At 40.1% G+C, this 21395-nt stretch overlaps 1 protein-coding gene across 1 annotated transcript in view; it reads left to right on the forward strand.

The window, feature by feature from the left end:
• Positions 1-18208, forward strand: part of CYP1B1 (cytochrome P450 family 1 subfamily B member 1) — a 75189-nt gene extending 56981 nt beyond the window's left edge. The window contains exon 3 of the mRNA XM_086926851.1: positions 13439-18208. Within this exon, the coding sequence (XP_086782977.1) occupies positions 13439-14027 (589 nt within the window). The 3' untranslated portion in view covers positions 14028-18208. The remainder of the gene's footprint in view (positions 1-13438) is intronic.
• The last annotated feature ends 3187 nt before the right edge of the window (positions 18209-21395 follow it).

Raw genomic sequence — 21395 nt, forward strand, 5'->3', positions numbered from 1 at the left:
TTTGCAGGAGGATCAAATTGCATTTTAAATAGTACAAATGACAGTAATATTGATATATATATATATAGAATGAAACTTCCTAAAATGTGCTGTAAGGAAAATGTGGTTATATGAAATATTATGGTAAATACACAGCATAAAACATACTATAAAATGTATAATCACACATTAATAAGAGTCATTGTATCAATAGAAATTGAAATTCCTCCATGTGATGTCAAAAGAAAGTACCTTCGTAGGATTGGTTGAAAACAAAATAATCCCAAAAGTCAGAAAACTAAAAAATAAGAAAGCGCTGAACAATTACGGTGAAAACGCTGAAGAAATCAGCTTCTCCGCGCTGAAGAAATCGGCTTCCGTGTGAAACAGTGGAGTAATTACTTGTTGCTAAGTAACATGGAATAGTATAAACAAAATGGAGGCACGTAGTACGCAGCGTCAGTGCGTAGGACGTTGTTTGCGCTGCGTGTGACGGTGGAAACAACGCGGTAATGACAAACGAAAAGAGCGTTGTTGTCTTGACGCTTCAGTAACCAAGCAACAAAGCGATGATGAAACGAAGCGCAGACGTCACGAAAAGAGCGTTGTTGTCTTGACGCTTCAGTAACCAAGCAACAAAACGATGATGAAACGAAGCGCAGAAGTCTCAAAGCTCCGTTCAGTCAGGGTATTGGCATTTTGGTATCCAAGCAACGAGCTAGAATTTTCGCGTGACAGCGAGTTCTAAAGCTCGGCGGCAGGCAGCAGGCTGGGATCTTCAGAGAAGCCTGTAGACTTGAAAGATGCACAAGTCGAAATTACTGTAAATCACACAAAAATAAGCCGAAAATTCTCCCAAACCATGAGAGAAACACAGGAATGAATTCAAAAGGAAATAAATCCAATACAAAAATTTTTTTAAGGAATTTTCCTCCAGAAAAGGCAAAATATCCATAAAAGTTCATGAAAAAGTCCAAAATGAAATAAAATTGGGTTCACTCCGCTCCTGTGCTGTAGATGGCTGGAGTCCTCATCGCCAAATTTTGTAATAATCCAGGAAACAGGTAAGAATTCAAGAAGCTTTATTCAGCATCACAGCATCATGTAGGCAGCTTCAAAGTACAGGTACAACTGACTCAAGGATGCAGAATGCATCACCAGGAAAGTTCTGAGAACCAGAACACAATGAACAAGGTCTCATGCCATTAAAGGGGAAGTAATAAAAGGTAATAAATATAATGCAGGATGTAACACTTGCCCATTGCCAACTGTCCCTCAAAACCCCTAACACTCCTAAATCTAGGATTTAAGGGGCACCTCTGCCATCAGAACTTCAGTTCTGCATAAGAATAAAAAGAAGGACGTCAAGAAGCAAGTGATCACTAACAACAGGATTTGAACTTCGCCACAAAGGTCGAGAAGGGATTCTTAGGTCCCTGTGGCACCATATACTGGAACTGCGTGAACAACTTGTGTCAGTTGCTGAAACTCAACTCTCCCTGCTTGAGGGACTCCTGTGGTTGCTAGAAATCATGACAGACTCCACTGGGCTGGATTCACCCGTCCCCTGTAAACTGCAGGTAAATTGAATTGCTGATTCAGAAGAATTGCCATCGCTTGGACACGCAGAGAGATAACCTGAAGAAAAGTGGTGAAGTGCATCCTGTGAGTTGTAATTGGGCTCACACCAAGTTTTGAGCTGCTACCACACTCTCTTTGACCTCCAGCCACTGAAGTAACTTTGGATTACCTTTACCTCAACCAAGGCTTGTTGGTCATTAGTACAGTAACCGACCCCTTAAGTGACACCTACAGCAAGAGGGCACTTCACAGCACCTGTGACTGATGTTAGCAACAACCTCACTCCCTCCTGTGTTTCTGCATCCTCAAACTGGTGAGATCAACATCGTGGTAAAAGTATCTTCGGCACAACTCATCCCCGGTGATTCACAGCTGAAGCTACCTTTGCACTTGGAGTCACCGAGCAAGGTGGACGAAATCCCCTGTTGAGCCTGGGTTCCGGGACCCCAAAGACCACTACTCTGCGAGGGTAGACTGTAATTCAACTCCCACGTGACCGATTGTCAAGTGCTGCATTTTAGACAGCTCCCGTGGCTCCCGTTCAAAGTGATTGGCAGCTTGAAGCTACCTCTGCACCCAGACTCACTGAGCAAGGTAAAAAGTGAACTGTCTGTTGTACTTTTTTCCTGGGACTCCAAAGACCTCGATCCTGATAAGGTGATAAGTAATTCAACAGAGAAGTGACCGTTTGTCGCAAGAGTGCTTTTTCCATTGACCGCAATGTTAAAAGACCCGATTTAAAGCCCACTGACAGTTCAGAAGTTACCTTTACACCCAGAGTTTCTGAACAAAGTACAAGTAATCTGACAATGGAAACCTGGTCCTGGGCCCCCAAAGACCTCTACCTTGAGAGGGTAGAAAGTAACTCGACCGCTAGGTGACCATTTGTCACTAGCAGCATTTTCCATTTACCACAATGTTAAATGTCTGAAGCATTTAATGCATTTATGTTCTAATGCTTTCAACATTTCTAACTCCGGTTACATGTATGATGAAAAAATTGTTTTGGTGTCTAAATTTATATAAATATAAGCTCTATTTATATAAACTGGTGTCGGATTGCTTTCAAGTTGTCTCTATTACTTATGCTTTAAACACAAAAAATCTAAATCCTATAATAGGGATACACTAGGTAGCATGCCATGCGCATGCACCTACTATACATACGGTTACTAATGAATCATCCTGTGTATGGTACACGCTTTTCTAATGCATCATGGTCTATGCCAGGGATTGAGGGGCCTGTAGTCAAACCTTTATCAAGGCCATCCTCAGCTCACTTCAATGGATTTTAAGTGTAACTTTGATTTCAATGAAATGCTCCTTTTTATTGTATACTTTTATGCATTGTCTCAATGCGAAATAAAGACGGTTGATGATGATGAGTATCATCTTTGCTAGAATGACGGAGACTGCAGAGATCCACGCCCCTGCGTAGTCTCCCGTGACTCGTGACTCGGCCCCGCCTCCGGAATGGCGTTCGAGCTATTGGGATGCTAGCTGCTTTTCCCACGGACGCTAGCTGTTTTTCCCGGACCGCTTGGATGCTGTGAAGTGCCGCGAAGAGAGGAAATGCGGGTGCTCGAAAACGTGAACGAAGCGGCGGCGACTTCAGAAGAAAACTGAAACGGAGGAGCCGTTTTAAACTCTGTCCCGCGAGTCTGGTTTGACTCTCAATTGCAGCAACGCCGTAACGCTCCTGGGCTGCCCGAGGTGAGCACACCCTAACCAGACCCTAACCAGTGTCTGAGGTGAGCACTCCCTAAAACGGAGTTATATTGAATAAAACTGTGGAGGTGAAAGACTGGGGCAAAAGTGGAGGGGGAATATAAAAGAAGGCAATTGGACTCACTCACTCATAGAGGCTGAATAAAACGCCCATTACAGCCATTTCATTGAATTGGCTTGCATATAGGCGATTAATGAAGAATCTGGCGCGGCAGTAGAATATCAGCGGGGTCTATTAGCATCTGGAACTTGTAAAGACTGGCAAGTAATAAATAGTGAAAAAAAAAAACTCTTGATAGACACACAAAACCTGTAATAGATTTGCACAGTCTTGTACAGCTAAAGCCCCAAAAATACTTCACAAAAAAAAAAAAAGGAAGGTGAGGTTGCGCTTCTAAAAATGGGCAAACCGCAGAAAGAGTGCGAGGATGCAGTCAAACTCAGCAAAGTGGAAGCGGCTGCCCGACAGAAGGCTAAAACTCGCCTCGCTCTGGCTAGAAAGGCGGCACGCAAAGCTGCTAAGGATAAAAGGGAGGAAGACAACAGGGAGGGAAACCCTGTGCCTGACGACACAACACCCGAATCTTCAGATGATGAATCACCTCTCCCCTCCACCCCCCAACAGAATGAAGAACAGCGAAAAGCAGTAATAAATGAGGACAACAGGATTGATGTTAATACTGTAGATTCTTCTCTTCAATTAGAGGTGGTAGTTCATCCTCAAACTCCTAATCCTTCCCCAACTTTGGCTATACCAGCAGCCCAGACAGAAGAGGAGTATGGAAAGAATGGAAAGAGTGGAGCTGGAGGTAAAGAAGTGAAGGACTTTCCACTTTTTGCAAAAAGAACAACTCCAAAAACGGCCCTCCCTCTTTCTTCACAGCCCCTTGTGGTTTCTATCACTGTGGATACTGAGGAAATACCAGCCCCTAGTGCCTTATCTAAAGGCCCCGATAAGACAGTATCTGCACCCCAAACCCAGCTTCCAACAGCAAATGAGGAAATAAGTGATGGGGAAATCATACAAGCTATAACTCCCAGGAAAGAAGGAGCAACAGGGCTCGACCTAAGTTTACTGGACTCTGAAGGGAGATCTGAAGCGAAATTCCAGCTAGACATTCGCGAGATGCTCAACCTAATCCTCGACGAAATCCGCGAAATTAAAAATAATCAGCGAACAGAGCTAGCTGCCATCCATGCCAGAATAGATAAACTGGAGGAATTAACATTAGCACTCCCTATTAGGGTTCAGGAAGCTGAATCGAGGATAACAAGTTTGGAAGATCAAATGAATAGGGTCTCAGGAGCAACCAAGGAGGCTACAAAGAAGAGGATCTCTATGGAAAACAAACTCGAGGAGTTGGAGAATCATTCTCGCAGATCAAACCTGAGGGTCGTGGGGGTTCCCGAAGGAACTGAAGGATCCGACACAGTACAATGGGTTAACTCCTTCATCCAGAAGGTAGTCCTACCAGACTTTGAGGGCGACTTAACAATAACAAGGGCACACAGAGTACCGGCTCAGCGTTTCGCGAATTCCCCATTTCCAAGAACCATCTTACTGAACTTTGCGGATTTCAGGATCAAGGAGCGGATTCTTTCGAAAGCCTATCAACAACGTCAGTTTGCTATTTCAGAAACTGTTAAATGTAGGATATTCTCGGACATGACAGCGGCTGCGGCCAAAAGAAGGAAAGAATTTGTAAAATTGCTACAGCTGTTTAAAGCCAATGGTGCCCAGGCTTCGATTGCTCAGCAATCAAAGCTGAAGGTTCTGGTAAAGGGAAAATTCTTTCTGTTTACTGATATAGAGGAGGCCCAGACTCTTCTCAATGAGATATCCACAAAGGCTTAGGCTTAAAAGCTTAAAAACCTAAAAAAAAAAAAAAGGGGGAACAATCAAAGGCGGGTGCCCGGGTTAATGGGTCACATCAGGTGTAACAAGAAGACACCTGAAGAAGCTAATGGAGGGAGAGATGTGGGTTGCGTGGACGGAGGGGGGACTCCCACGTCACTGGGGGAGTGTAGGGTGGGGGGGGTAAATGCAGTAAAAAAATACAAGCACAGTAGGTTTGTTATTATCGAAAATAGTTGGTACAGAATATGTTTAAGAATTTTCTATTTTATTGATGGGATCTGATCCATGTAAAATCCTGTCCATAAATGCAAATGGGCTGCTCAACAAACAGAAATACGGTGCTCTCTTAAAATGGATTACAGCTCTTAAGCCCCAGGTGGTCTTCCTTCAGGAGACGCACCTGAAAACACATTCTCCAAAGTTGTTTCTGCCAAGATATTTCTCCCATGGGTTCTTTTCCTCAGCAGGGGTTGCACAGAGGGGTGTCGCAATATATTTTTCAAGAAATTTACCTTGGGAAATTGTACAGGTGCAAAGAGATTCTAAAGGTAGATGGCTTTGGGTTATAGTAAAACTCCTGGGAAAGACATTCAATTTTATAAATTACTACGGCCCAATTTTTGATGACACCTCGGCCCTGATCGAAATTAGTGAAATGTTGAGGGGTACTCTGGGGCAAATTATAATAGGAGGTGATTTCAATTACATTCAGGATTTAAAGAGGGACACCTCTAACAAGAACAAGAAGCAATTAAAACCAAAAACGAAAAGGGTGCTGGAGGCCTTTATGTTGGAATACCAACTGCGGGACTCTTGGCGCTCCCTGAATCCCAATACTGAGTCCTACACATGCTATTCTAATAGATTTCATACAGCCTCCAGAATAGACTTTTTTTTAACCTCCAGATCACTTCAAATCTCCAATGCATTGATAGGCTGTAATCCGTTCTCAGACCACGGGAGGATTGAAATTGAATTGATTCTGGAGGGGATAGAGGGGGGGGCGTCCCAGGTGGCAGCTGGATCGCACCCTTCTACAGAATACTTTATGGGTAGAGAGTTTTAAAGAATGGATAAAAGATTTTTTTACAGTTAACAAGGATTCAGCAGTATGGGGCGCATTTAAAGCAGCAGCCCGGGGGCAGATAATAGCATTTTCTAGCAACAAGGCAAATGCCCGTAAGGGAAAAATATCTGCCCTTCAGTGTTCTGCAGAGAAAGAGTACGCACTAAAATTGCATCAAATGCCTAATAATTGGGAACAAGCCAAAGCATCGCTTAGGGACTTCTTTATTTTGGAAGAGATAAACTGCTCAAAGGCCTTCCAGCAAAAACTGTATGAAGATAGCCAACTGATGGGGAAGCTTCTGGCTAACTCAATCCGAAAAAAACAAGAGTCTTCTATTATTTTGAAAATTCAGGATCCCCTCGGTGGCACAGAGACTCGGAGTGAGGGGATTGCGGAAATATTCCTTGATCATTATAAGAGAATTTACTCTCCAGATATTCAAGTGGAAGAAATACTGATCGGGGAATACTTTGGCAATCTGGATATACCCAAAATCTCTGACTCTAGGCACAATCAAATAAACAGCGAAATAAGCCCCTTGGAAATTCAAAATAGTATAAAAGAAACAGCGGGAGCGAAAGCTTCAGGTATAGATGGGTTCCCGATTGAATTTTATAAGGTGTTCTTGAAGGAATTAGAAGACCCCTTGAAAAATTATTTAATTATATTAGACTTGGCGGTACGGTTCCTTCCGAGTTCAAGGAGTCCACAATTATTAGTTTCGTTAAGAAAGATAAGAATCCTGAGGATGTGAATTCCTTTAGACCAATTAGTCTATTGAACTCGGACTATAAGGTCTTTATGAAAATCTGGGCTCAAAGATTTGTGTTCGCTGCCCAGGAGGTAATACATCAAGACCAGACGGGGTTTATAGCCGGTCGATATATGGCAGCTAACACAGAATATTTGATACAGGCGCTAGATTTTTTTAATACTAATTCAATCCCTGCATGCATCTTAATGATTGATGCAGAAAAAGCATTTGATTTAGTTAACTGGTCAGTTTTATTTACTTCCCTGGGTTATTTTGGATTCCCTGCCCCAATTATTAATATGCTACAGAATATCTATGAAGGGGCATCAGCCCAGGTGATAATTAACGCTAGGCAAGCAGGGAAGATAAAAATAAATCGAGGCACTAGACAGGGGTGCCCCTTATCTCCCTTGCTTTTTACCTTTTTTATCGAACCTCTAGTAATAAAACTAAGGAATAATGCAGCAATATCTCCGCCAATCGCTGGAATGTCAAAGCTAAAATTGTTCGCGGACGATATTATCTTATATATGGCTCCCGATAAAGAAAACATTTTACATCTTATGAAAGATCTTAAAGAATATGAAAGGATTGGGGGGTATAAGATCAATGAGAAAAAAACAGAAGTTCTTGTTCTAAGCTCAAATTTAGATTTCCTTCCGTTAGAACTCCAGCCCCAGGCAGAAAAACGGGATCCAATAAGATACCTAGGGATCTATGTGACCAGGGAGTATCAAGAACTTTTTCGTTTGAATTATTTAAAAACGAAGAACAAAATCAAGAGCTTACTTGAGCAATGGGACTTGTTGCCCTTGTCTTTGATTGGCAGAGCGGCTTTGATAAAGATGAATGTACTGCCTTTGCTTTTATTCTTGTTTTGCAATATTCCAATTAAAGTCAACATGGCATTTTTTAATGAACTTGAATCCATGTTAAGAAGATTTATCTGGAATAAAAAAGCCTCAAGAACTAAGCTCTCGGTGGTACAACTTTCTGTAAACCTAGGTGGACTCGCCCTGCCCCATTTTAAAACTTATTATGAAGCAGCTTTTTTTGACATAATGGCGGGATTATTAAGGAATAGACAGGCAAGGGACAATTTTTTTTTGGATAAAATGCTTGAAGAATCAGGCTCTCAAATTTTTTTCTTTTTAAAAACTGCAAAGCTTCCTAAAAGAACGAGATATAAGACACTGATAGGATACTCATCAAGATTACGGCTTTTATTTAAAAAACATGGCTCAGATGGATCTATTTATTTGAAATTGGTAGAATGTGCAAAGATGGGTCTTAAGATATCATTGAACCACCTGTTAGAATGGGAATCTGCTGGATTTGGGGAAATAAGGCACTTACTAATTCAAAATACTGTAATTGGTTGGCAAATGGTATTAGATAGAGCACATCCTAGACGTATTAGATTTTTTGAATATGTACAAATGGTCAATTTTATAAAAAAAGAAATAGGGTTAGACACAACACCCAATGTTTTATTATCAGCTTTATATGGGGAGAAACATACGGGTATTGGATTTTGGTATAAAAAGCTCTTCTCTTCTGGATCATCTCCTATAATTACTAGTCACTTAGAAAAAATAAGCCTTACGACCCAGTGTGTTTTTACAGACAAAGACTGGGAAGTTATATGTCATTTAGGAAACAAAGCACTTCGAGCAGCTAATTATAAACGTATGTCCTTTTTTTCTCGTTGGCTGTTATACTATACCCCTGAGGCCTTGCAGAAAATATTTCCTGAATATGAAAATAAATGTTTCAGATGTAAAACTAGGTCTCAGGGTGGCTGGTACCATATATTCTTCTCTTGTCCAAAGCTAGAATCCTTCTGGAAGGGGATTTTTACAGACTTGGGGATGGCAGTTGGGAAAATTCTACTTCCAGAGGCAGAGGTGGCCCTTTTCGGTATCTGCAAAGAAAGGAATAGGTTTAATAAATCAGAAGAAGTGTTTATTTTTATCTCTACGGCTGTAGCACGGTCTTTGATCCTTCAAAATTGGAAATCTATGATAGCTCCATGTCAATTAAAATGGATTAACAAAATGAGAAGAACATGTAACTTTGAGAGAGCCTATGCAGGTAGAGTGGGAGCGATAGCAAGATTTGAAAGGAACTGGAAATATTTTGAGATGCTTGAATCGATAAAATGTAGTTGATTGTTCAATTTAAGTTAATTTTTAGATGGTTCCGCTTCTACATTTTAAATATCTGCAAGTATATATTTGATCTGTTATAGTATATCAGCAGTATGTGCACCTAGTCGTATATATATTTGTTAATTCTGCGCGATTCTGCATTTGTATTTTAAAGAAATATAATAATACTCCTGCTGGTATATATGGACAGATTTCGCACTTTAATGCACTAGTCACTTTATATATGCTAACTTTGTACGTTATTGCACTAGCACTTAAGGGGAAAAGAGTAAAAAGAAAAAGGAAAGGAAAGAAAGAAAAGAAAAGGAAAAAAAAAAAAAAAAAAAAAAGGGGGAAAAAAAAAAAATGTACAATAATACTCTTGCTGGTTTAAATTTGCGGCTCTCATTCCTCATAGCACTAGCACTTTATAAATCATATTGTAATCTTGATGTTTGCTCCAGACCAGTAGTTGTTGTATTTCTCAACTGAGTACGTCTTTGTTCTAGCACTTTATGTAAGGATTTTTTTTTTTTTTTTTTTTTTGGTTGTCTCTTGTATATTGTCTGGAACTCTTTGTCTAATTATGAAGTATTTAATGTACCAATGTTTCTCCTACGGCTTGTTTAATAAAAAGAAAAAGAAAAAATCTTTGCTAGAAGACCCCCTAATGGGGTTTGTGACACTGTCTAGGGGTCTAGGGATGTGAATGGTGAGAAATATAGAAAAGTATAAGACAACCTACCTCTTGCAGCAGTAGTCTGGTGGTCAAAGTTGTGGGTTCATGAGGCATCACTTAGTGATCAGAAATTGAGGATGGTTGAAGCGTTGTTGATTTTAGTATCACCCTCTATTTCGTTTGGTTTAGATCTAGATGAATGTTGATAGATAACTTTAGTGATAGCTTCTCAAGATCACTGAGTTGATCTTATCATTTAGGTGGCAAATGACAGAACAGCATGTCAGATTAAATTGACTAAATCAAGGTTCATCTTTGAAGGTTGCTTTTACAGGTGTTATTTTTTTCTGGATTAGAGTGCAGGATGAAAGGGAGAGTGTGTGGGAGGACATGCTTTTGAGGCAGGTAAAGTTCATACACTGGCAAAAACGAATAGTCTGAGTTGCTTTTAGGACAGGCAATAGCAGGCATATTTAGAGCAGTAGTGCTTGCCCCCTTGCATATTAAATTCATTTCAGTTATAGACAAGACAAGACAAATAAGATTAAGATGCAGCACACGGGGAGAGATGTGAGAATGGTTGTCATGCTGCCTGGTGACTGGATGATGGTGGAGTCAAGGGTAAAAACTGGGTTGAGTTTTTAGTTCATTCAGCCCTTGAGCAAAAGATTTCATGCTGGCAAACGTTACATTCCTAATATCTTTGTGTGTTCAAGGCACAGTCTGCAAGTCCTTCAATATCAAGCCCAGGTTACCTATTTAGTAGAGACATTGCTTGGTGTGGCACAGAATAGTGTGCTTGATGAGGATGCGCCAATCGGCATCTTCATCACTAATGGCAACTTGGCTCCCCACTCGTGCCACCGGAAATTAACAGCCTGTTCCTCAAAGGTTGTCTTCAGCAGTTGTGAACTGAGGGCTGTAGGGCAGTTCCTCCACTACGGCAACAATGTTTATCCTGGCAGTGGGGCCCCGCACATCATGGCAGCTGCAGTATGAGCCCTTCTAGCCATGAGGCTGTTCCATAACTATGGCAGCAATATTGATCCTAGCAGTGGCACTCCACATGTCCAGGCAGCAGCAGTACGAGTCTCCCAGGCTGTGCGGAAGGGGTGCAGGATTGTATGCTGCTGTTAAGGTCTGTTGTTACTTTACACAGTTTGACTCATGAACCATGCTGGGAGACCAGGTGACCCCTCACAACCTAGATCTACGCCAGTTGCACTTCTGATGTCAGCATGTGGGAGCGCAGGTCGGATAAACAGGCGTGGAGGCTGAAGATATGTGCGAATAGGTTGTTTATTATTAATTGGTTTAGGTTCAGGGGCTACAAATGTCCGTGAGTAACTGTATGTTTCTTCCGGCGTTTCTTCCTCTTGAAGTAGGGCACTTAGAGATGTACTTCCATGCTCCTCTTCATCGGAGACCACAGGATCACCCCGGAGGCTCATAAAAGAGGTAGAAAGAAAGGGGCCGTCAGAATGCTACTTTATGTGTCTATAAGGATCATAAACCATCACCACACCCGATAGTGATTTTTTCTATGTTGTTTGTAGGGTCGTGCTTGGGTCACATGCTTTAACAAAAAGGGTTGGTAGCACCGTACTGTTAATGCTGGAAATAAGAGGTATCTTGATCAACACACCCTATTGGGATGCGTAATCGAGTTTTCAATCACAAAACATAACCAGTAACTCGAGTATATAATCACCAATCATAACCTAACCAGTAACCCGAGTATTTAATCACAAACCAATAATCCTTCCATCTAGGAATCACTAAACCATTTCTGGTATCAGGTACATCACACACACACGAAGATATGCACTTGGGGTCAGGATCAGAACTATAATTAGGTTCGCACACACACACGAAGATATGCACTTGAGGTCAGGATTAGAACGCTTTACACTTCACACCGTCCCGTATTGTCACCTCTCCGTGCCTCCCAGTGACTACTTCCCCGATTCAATTCCCATAACACCCCACTCAACGGCCCTGCCGTAACTCTCCAGAGTCACGGCCGCTCTCCAGCATCCTCCGAGGGACTCCACCAGTCCTCACACCACGACTCGTCCGGTTCTTCTTCAGTGCCGTCTTCTTGCTGGTGCTCCGTCACGCTGGGTTCGTCACACTGAGAGTTCTCCGTTTCTTCTCCTGGCGTCCTCTCCTCCGATTCCGCTCTCCAAGACTGCCCGCCCTTCTTGTCCTGAACACGGCCTTTCATTGGAGCAGCGCCTTCACTTCCTGGGTTACGTCCAACCCCTTCCGGGTTCTGACTGCTGGCTCTCTGCATGGACATGAAAAGACGGCATGGAGATGTAGGATTGGAACTCCCGATGCCGGTCCGACATACTTTATTCTCCAACGGATATCGGGTATAGAGCGCCCAAGGATCCACCTCGGTGAGTCCCTCCTCACATCGCACTTCTGAGATCCTCGCATGGCAAGAACACATCTGTTTGTATCTCCCTGTACAGTTTGTCCTACTGCTCGGCCGGGCACTCTGCTTCCATCAGAGCAGGCAGGGAGGCCTCTATGCCCACAGCAGACCCACAGCTTGTCCAGAAAGTTGCACAGTTTCAGGTGAAGTCCCTCATCTATTGGAGACTGACTATCATACAGACAGCAGCCCTGGTCTCACATCAGCTCTTATAGGACTTCACAGAGAATATCTTCATTGACCAACAAGAACTTGGAACTGCAACAAAGTTGGGAGGAGTGGGTCACATTTTTATACAAGTTTAGAAACTTCCTCCCCTTTAACAGAATCTGTTGACTCGCTCCATTTACTCCACCAACCACCAAAAGGCAATGCTCAGTGTGGACTGAGCAGCAATTACCTGCTTAAATGTCCCTCTCAGAATTTCTAAGGGTACCCTTGTCTCCATCCTCAATCAGTTCAATGTTTGGGTCTCCACCCTCCATTTTTATGAATGCAAGCTAAACTCCTCCACTGGCAAGGGAGCTTTAGCCCATCCTCCATCTTGTGATATTGCAAACAAGGGGCGATCCAACATAATTTCCACTGGTCTCAATAATCAGACTCTCATCATAACACGAGCGAGTCTTACTGCCATCTACACAATACATATATGTACTCAACACACACAAAAAATTTAATCACAAAGTTCTAGCTGTTACACCTACACAGAACCTTTTCAGGAATAGGGCTGATAGGCAGCACTCTCCTCAGTAGAGAAAAAAGGTCTGGTCAGAACTATTAATCCACAAAATCAGTATGCTGCCACTAATGATTCATGTCAGCAACCCAGGATTTGGGCATTAGTCGAAGCAAGAGAGGGCATGCTTAAAGCAACCATCAAGGTCGCAGAACATATTCTGGTCTTCAGATTCACCATGGTCAGGACTCGGCCTCAGCACACACTCTCTATGGGAGTGACTATTGGGGTAACAAAAAGTCAAGATAGCAGTTTCACATGCAAGCGGGTAAACTATATTACTGTGACAAGATGAACATCCAGGAACAGAAAGCTGTGTTTCATGCAAAAATCAATAAATGAATCAGTATTCAGATGTAAATTAACATATTAGTATAACTATAGTAATGATAATGCAACTTAAATGTATTGTATGTTTTACAGTCCCCTGAAATGTAACTTTATTTCTTGTTTTACAGGTATCCAGATATTCAAACTAAACTTCAAGAAGAGGTGGATAAAGTTGTGAGCAGAGAGCGTCTACCCTGTGTGGAAGATCAACCTAACTTGCCATATGTTATGGCATTCCTCCATGAGTTAATGCGCTTCAGTAGCTTTGTGCCTGTTACCATTCCCCATGCTACCACCACTGACACCTCCATCATGGGATACCACATTCCAAAAGGCACTGTGGTATTTGTCAATCAGTGGTCCGTGAATCATGATCCACAGAAATGGCAGAACCCAGAAGAATTCAATCCATCAAGATTCCTGGATAGTGAAGGCTTTCTCAACAAAGACCTTACTAGCAGTGTCATGATCTTCTCATTGGGCAAACGGCGGTGCATTGGAGAAGAACTATCCAAGATGCAGCTCTTTCTTTTTGCTTCACTGCTGGCCCATCAATGCACATTCACTGCAAATCCAAATGAGAGCATGAGCTTAGAATGTGTCTATGGTTTAAGCATTAAACCCAAACCATATTCAGTTACAGTGAGTCTGAGGGATGGTATGGAGTTGCTGGATATGGCTGTCCAAAGGCAAGAAACTGATCACAATTTCCAGTGAGAATCTGGCCATATCTATAAACAGTAACAATTAAACAGAGTAATAGAAGACTTCAGTTGAATGTTGTTAATACTCCAAGTGGCAGTTTTGCCTTAAAAGCTCCAAAATATCTTATTTACAAACAGTGAGATAAAACAGCCATCCATCCAAATGCAGCTAAATTCTAAATGTGATTAAACTATTAATTATAAGGCTTGCTACTGGAAAACACTGTCATAACTGACTACAGGTGAAAAGGAGAAGCATATATATATATATATATATATCTATTATACAGCTATCAAGATCTTCATTCAGCTTGAAAGATAGTAAAGGACGCTTTCCAAATGTACACACAGACAATCTGAGCATAGATCATTTTTTAACTGTCCCATGTGAAAAACAAAATGTTAGCCAATGTGTGGAAAGAGCAATTCTACTGGAGTGGACTCCTGGCTTCCCGTCCTCTTTTCAGACAACTTTAATGGTATTCTCCACTATCATATAAACATGGGACTGATTCCATGGACAGCAGAAGCCAAAAAAAGGCAGCCACTATGAAGAATGTAAATATAAAAATATCCTCTTGTTTTTCTACAGTTTCTTTGCAGTAGTAAAGATCTTGGATTTGAAAGGTAGCAGCTAAGAGTGGTAAACATGTTCATAGGCAGTGTCTTATTGATGTATTTAGAAAGAAGTAATTGAACTGACTTGGTATATTGAATCATAATGAGAATACACCTAGGCCTGATTTAGAGAACAATTGTTCATACATAATTCTTTGAAAATCAGTAGTAATGTAATGTCTTCCATACATGTTATTTCTTCTGAAGTTTTACCACCAAAGAGATTACCATTCATCTGCTAAAGGACACTAACAGCATTTCCCCAGGGAGAGAACCCTCCAATGAAAATTACACATATTGAGGAAATTAATTTAACCAACCTACACTAAATCAGGCACAAAATAATCATGTAAATCCTATTTGTTGTCATTCTAAAATCACAGTTTTATTCAGTATTTCACCTTGGACATATGGATCACAACATGGTTGCCATTGCCAATAAAAATGACTAAAAAATAGATTTAAAAGAATTCATCCACCCAGAACAGTCTTTGAGAAAGAGGAAAACCTATAATGTCAGCGTTGGCCAGTGACTAAACATTAGAATGTATTTGATTTCTGTTCATAATTTCACATCCTAGCACACTCTGGTGATGTTTTCCTTTCTGGAAAGGCCCATATTCATGGCAAATCCTTAATTGGTAGAACAGTAGAACATTCTATATTACTCTATAATAATTTGAGTATGGGTTTGAGTTTTAAAAACACTGGAATTTTCAAAGGCCAGTTAGAATAAACTAGCTGGATAGGTAGTAACACAGCTTAGTTAAAAAAACTGGGCTTTCTAACAGTGATTGGAATTTATCCTGATTTAATGGATCTTGGCTGATCAATTTTCAGAAAGTCAGAGGCCTCTTGCTAGGCATATCTAAGGTCCTTAGGCCATGTCAGAAAAGTCTTAAATTTTTAAATATCCTTATAAACCAGTGCGAGATAATCACACTAGGGGCATCATAAGGATGGCGGGCGCACTTTGTCCGCCCGCCATCCCGACGTAAAAAGGGTATGCCCGCCATAAGTGCAGCGGTACCGTGGGGGTGATTAGGATGCCCCTGCCACACTAGTGTGCGCATCCTGCATTTTCAACATTGCGGTGGGCGGTGCTTTCAGCACTGCCCGCCGCAATGCCAAAAATGCATGTTGTGCATGCACAACGTGGCAGGCACCATGCGGTGCCTACCATGTTTTGCATGCAACAGCAGTGGGGTACCATAGGTATCCCCCATGTGCAAGCCCTCCCCCCAAAATTCCTGGGGTCCCGCTACGGGTCCCCAATAGCAAAGACCACATGCCTTTCCGTGGCGGCAACGCAACCACGGAAAGGCACATCCCAGCATGTATTGTAATATGGATGGACCACCATATTAAAACCTTTTCCGCCCAGTCGACTCATTGATCGGGAAGAAAAGTGGCAGGCGGTCTTCCCGTATGCCGTGGTCCCCCCCTGCCAACATAATCAGGTGGGGTAAATTTAATGCTGCGGGGGATAATGGAGGGCGGATCGCCACCACCCATATGGCGATGGTAATCCGCCCCCCATTATAATCGACCCCTAGGTTCTGATTCTTAAAACGAAATAGGTTTCATGAAAGGATAATGTTTGTCTGTTAAGTAAAAATGGTTCTAGGTAATGTCAGCTGCTCCCCTAACTCTAGTAAAGTATTGTTTGAGACCCACATGATCACCCAGTTAAACCACCATTATATGCAATTGATTTTTAATATATGAAATGTATACTTACATTCAATCATTTTGAAATGGCTACCTTGCTTACCGGTGTAATACAGACATTTAGTGTAATACTAGAACAGAAACATTAGGTTTATATTCACATGTATGTACCTGCTTAAGTGAAGAATTGTCGCTAAACAATATTTGGATAGAAATATGTATTCTGTAAAGCTTGTGTGTTGCTTTTACAACTTTTCCATTTTGTTTTTGCTTAATACTTTCATACAACTAGTGTAGCTGCAGTATATACCAGCTCTTGTATTACTTTTAAAGTTTAAGACAAAACGTATATTACTGAATAAAGAAAATGTTAAAACTGTAAAAATAAAATTGATGATCAATATGGTATATTAAACAAGATAGTAGAAGCAAACTATTGTATAAAAATTCCAACAGTTTGAGTGCACTGTACATTTTCTGTGATACTGTGAAATCCTTTACCTGTGAGACTTTTAAGCTATGTGTATTTATGAACTATCAGTCTCTTCTGGCTCTAACTTCAGAACAATTTGCACAAAGACCAACCAAGGTCTCCAGTTCTGTGGAGGATATTATTACTTTTCCTTCTAAATGTATATGCCAATTTACTCACGCAAAACTGAAAATAATATTGCTTCACAACCAAAGCACAGACCTGTTGAGCCTGATTCATTAACTAAATGGGTGAACTCAGAGTTTTAAGTTTCTGATACTCTGAAACTAGTACAGGTACATAGACGTCTATTGTGTTTATAGTGCAACAGTTTCTTTAGCCACAAGGTTTGAGACATCTGATCTGGTGTTTTTTATTTTCATGTAGAAACATTGTAAAACAAAATTGAAAAGGACAAATAGGAGAAATCTATTTTGTGAAAAACATATAAACATCTATTAAATGTTTATGCCTTATGTATAGCTGTGCAGTAATAAAGCATGGTGATACTGAGGAAGAAAAAACAGCTTAATGTTCCCATACACTAGAAGAGATATCTCAGCACACCAAAGATGGTGAACACTATGGGCTGGGGGGCTGGCGGAACTTTTCAGAAAATTCTTTCCATCATGGCAGCTGATGCATTTTCTGTGATAAAGGCATGCTGTACATGCAGGAAATAATCATTTTAGCTGGATGATCTTCAGATGAGGTGGCAAAGGAGGTGCTACCTCTACTTCAACTGTTTGGCAGCCTATTTGTCAAAGCATAAACATGACCGTTTCTCTAGAAATGGTGGTGTGTGGGTAGTGAATAATTCAAGTGCCTTCTTTTTAATCTACAGTATTTTACTATATCAGTGTGCAAACAAGTGGGATCAGTGTTTATTTCTTGTTCAATGTCCCTTGAGCTAAAAAAGTATACGTCCTATAGGAGTTTCTTTTTATTCACAGAGAAGAATCGCCATGGATCGCCTGACTTGCTCAGGAGTAGTCAATATTAAAGAACTTAGCCTTTGTCTGTGAATGTTCCTAAATAAATGTATTTTTATATGTTTAGGTCTACATTAGATCATACAGTTAGGGACAGCATTATTTTTACAAATGTAGTGTATGGATAAAAAATTGTACAGAAGTTATTCGTAACACAAAGACCACCTGTAATTATTTTTATTTAATCTTCTTATATTTTTGTATTCTCTCCATTGTCTTTAAGGCATAAAACTACTTACTACTAAATCTTACCTTTTATATTGTAACATGGTTTCTTGTTAATAAATGATATTATGTATGTTTATCTATGTTCAAACATTACTTTGGCCATTCAAATAATGTAGCTTGTTGAAATTCAAATGAATGATTTCATCAATAAACTACTTTTATGCCTTTTGGAATTTGCACCGGAATATTGAATAAAAATACACTTCTATGAAATGCTTTGCATTATCTTTTTAAGAATTAAAACATAATGTTGTGAAATGTGATGTTTTCCCCATCTATATTATCAATAGAAGAACACTAAGTCCACTTGCATTGTTAAAGGAAGGAAGAATGTATCTTTTAGTATGCACCTGTCTTTCGTTCTAAGTACCTCAAATGTTAATTTGGTGTTTTTTAATTATTTTTAGTAAATAAGAGCATTTTTGTTTTCCGATTATTTGAATTTCTATTTTTGGAAACTTTGGAGAATTGCCATTTATCTATAATAAATGACTCGATTACATTGGAGGGTCAGTGCCTATCTTGTGAAGTTTGCGTGCTTACTTTAGTAGCCTGTAATTCTGCATGACATTTTGCTAAATCTTCATATTAGAGATAGTTATCATACGGTAAAATAAATTAATGCTGCATATACCAGCTATTATCAGTGTTTATTTAAGCCATTAGGATTCCATGTTACCCGAGTCCCACTCTGCTTTCCTGAAATAAACACCCTGCCAAGGAGTCTTTGGATACAATGTTTTGTTCTAGTTAAGTAAACATATTGCATATCAATGCTAAATGAGTGCTTAGTAACAGATAGACATCAGGTTAAATATATGTGAGGTTTATCTACTTTGTTTGGAACAGAAGAAACAGGAAATCTCTCCCTTAAATGTTTTCACATATATTAAACCCACACAGCATTCTTGCACAAGATAGAAAGAACCCTGCTATTCACTGCATCAAATTAGAGTGGAATGCTTGTCTGATAAAATATTGCCAACAAAAATATTTCCAATAAAAATATGGCCAATAATATATCAGAAACACAAATATTGACTTCCTATACTTAGTATGTTAAGTCCGAATTATCGACTACAAAATTATAGAAAGCTACACTATCATTAAAGAAGTGGTAAGTATTTTGAAATGCAACTATTACAAACAATTTTAACTTTAATACATATATAACCTTTAAAAATAGGATTTCATTTACAAAATACGTAGGTTATATAAAAAAAATATATTAAAAAGTCTAATGTAAAAAACTACAGTTCTCATTCACAAAACATTTTGTATTTTCCATGTGAATAAATCTCTTCCTATGGGTGGGGTGTTTTCATTTAGGTCAAGAATGTCCATGATAAAGCTACACATTTGTGGGTATTCACAAAACATTTTCAGGTACATCCCAACCCTGAAAATGGTCACAGATTCCCTTATATTTCTAATTTCATAAAACCTTTCAACTTAAAGCTTCCCTTTCCTCCCTCATTACCCGCTGCTTCTTTCTTTTTCTGATCTCTTACTTGCTCATGGCATTCAGCCATTTGTGTCTTTTATTTACTGTTTTCTTCTCTCTGTCCTTTCTGTTGAGACTGGTTTTCAACTGTTCTCATTCTCATTTTGGTTATCTATAATACTCTGCCCTAAATTGTTACTTTTTAGTTCTCTGTAGGGGTTTAACCTCACCCCCATTATTGCTATATTATAAAACATGTCGACACGCCCTGATCTGAGCTGCCCTTTAGCAAAACAAGTAATAAAATCATAATAAACAAATACATTGATATTATAATCAACATTTGTCTGGTAAATGTAATGAAGTGAGGCAATAAGAATAATTAACAGAAACCCCATCTCTATACAAAAGAATAAAGAGACAGTGCTCATATTGCACACAAGATGGGAACTTGCAATAAAATGCTATAAAAAGTGTGTTGTTACAGACAAAGGGCTCCTCTCCTCAATCCAAGTATTTAGCCCATCTTGTTCTTTCCGTTGAAAAATGTTGATTAAAAAACGTTATGGGCTCTCAAAGGGTTTGAAATTCAATTCATGCTTCTAAGACTTAAACATGAATATTGAGAGAACTGGAAATGAACTGGCAATACTATGTAGGATGTGTAAGAGCTACCCATTCTGCCATCAGAAACAGTTACTCAAAGAGCAATAACTAGTAAAGCTCCCACAATGACATTGTGAATTGAATTGAATTGACATTGTCATTTTAATGGCTCATGTCATTGGGTACAAATGCTTTTTTCGAGTATGAAAGATTGTCTATAACTACTGATAGAGATTGGTGTGATTTTTTAATACACAACTGGTGCCAATTTTCTCCTTCTTTCGTTCGCACCAGTGAAACACTGGAATGGTTACCTATTGTGACTTTGGAGTTCAAATTAACATACATGACTTAATGCTCTCAATGCGGTCCCAAAAGATGGACCTAATTTAAAGATGGCTTGTCCTCAATACTCTTGACATAGGAGTTTCAGAACTCTTACTGTGCTAGTCACTCCTAACATATTTGCTGTTGTTTCTGTTCACTGGATCCTTTTTAAATCATCACTTATTTGCCTGAATTTTCTTCTAAAACTCCAAAGGATGCCTTTTATTGCAGCAACTTTGATAGCAGTCATGCTGATTAAGTGGTGTATTTGCTTTATTGGTATTCAACAGTTGCCTTGTTTCAAGGATTTATTCTTGTCCAGAAGTCTAAAAAGGTCTTTCATGCTGTTGCTGGAGCGGGAATCAATTTAAAAACAGTTTAGCATCTCTATCTTGCATCAACAGTGTTGATCCCTGTTCAACTGTTTGTTCTTCTCTGTGGCAGAACTTTGCCATCGTTTATGAGAAGATAACGAGCTATTTACACAAAGGAAGGGACAGAGGGGCTTATTTAAAGAGGTCCAGCATACATGCCCAACGTGTATAGCAAGAAATAGGTATGAAGTTCCTCTGAGGCATAATGAACACGAGGGAAAGATACAAGTGTTAGGCTGAAGTGAATAACAGTAACTCACAGCGCTAATATGGGAGGGGAATTCCTCCTTTTGGAACTAGGGCCCTCACACACCCAGCAAGCTAGGTGTCATGCTTCATCATTTGGGCCTGCCCCTCGTCGGTTCGGCGTTGCAATACCTGACGGGCACCCAAAAAGGGGCTCTCTAACGGGGATCTTTAGTTCCTGCCATGTGGTGCTGTGAGGGTAAGGGGCCTAGTGTGTGTAGATGAGAGGAAAAGTGAGATTAATACAGGTCAGTTAGTCCTAGAACTAATTTTATTCAGGTAGGTAAACTGCCTGATTAAAAACAGGAGAGTGGCAGGTCAAATTGCACAGCAACAGGGTATTGTATTCTATGTAGCCAGAAAAAACTGAAATATTGCTCACCTATGGCTTAAAAATAACAAG

This window comes from Lissotriton vulgaris, chromosome 6 (genome assembly GCF_964263255.1).
Source record: "Lissotriton vulgaris chromosome 6, aLisVul1.2, whole genome shotgun sequence".
Classification (NCBI taxonomy): Eukaryota; Metazoa; Chordata; class Amphibia; order Caudata; family Salamandridae; genus Lissotriton; species Lissotriton vulgaris.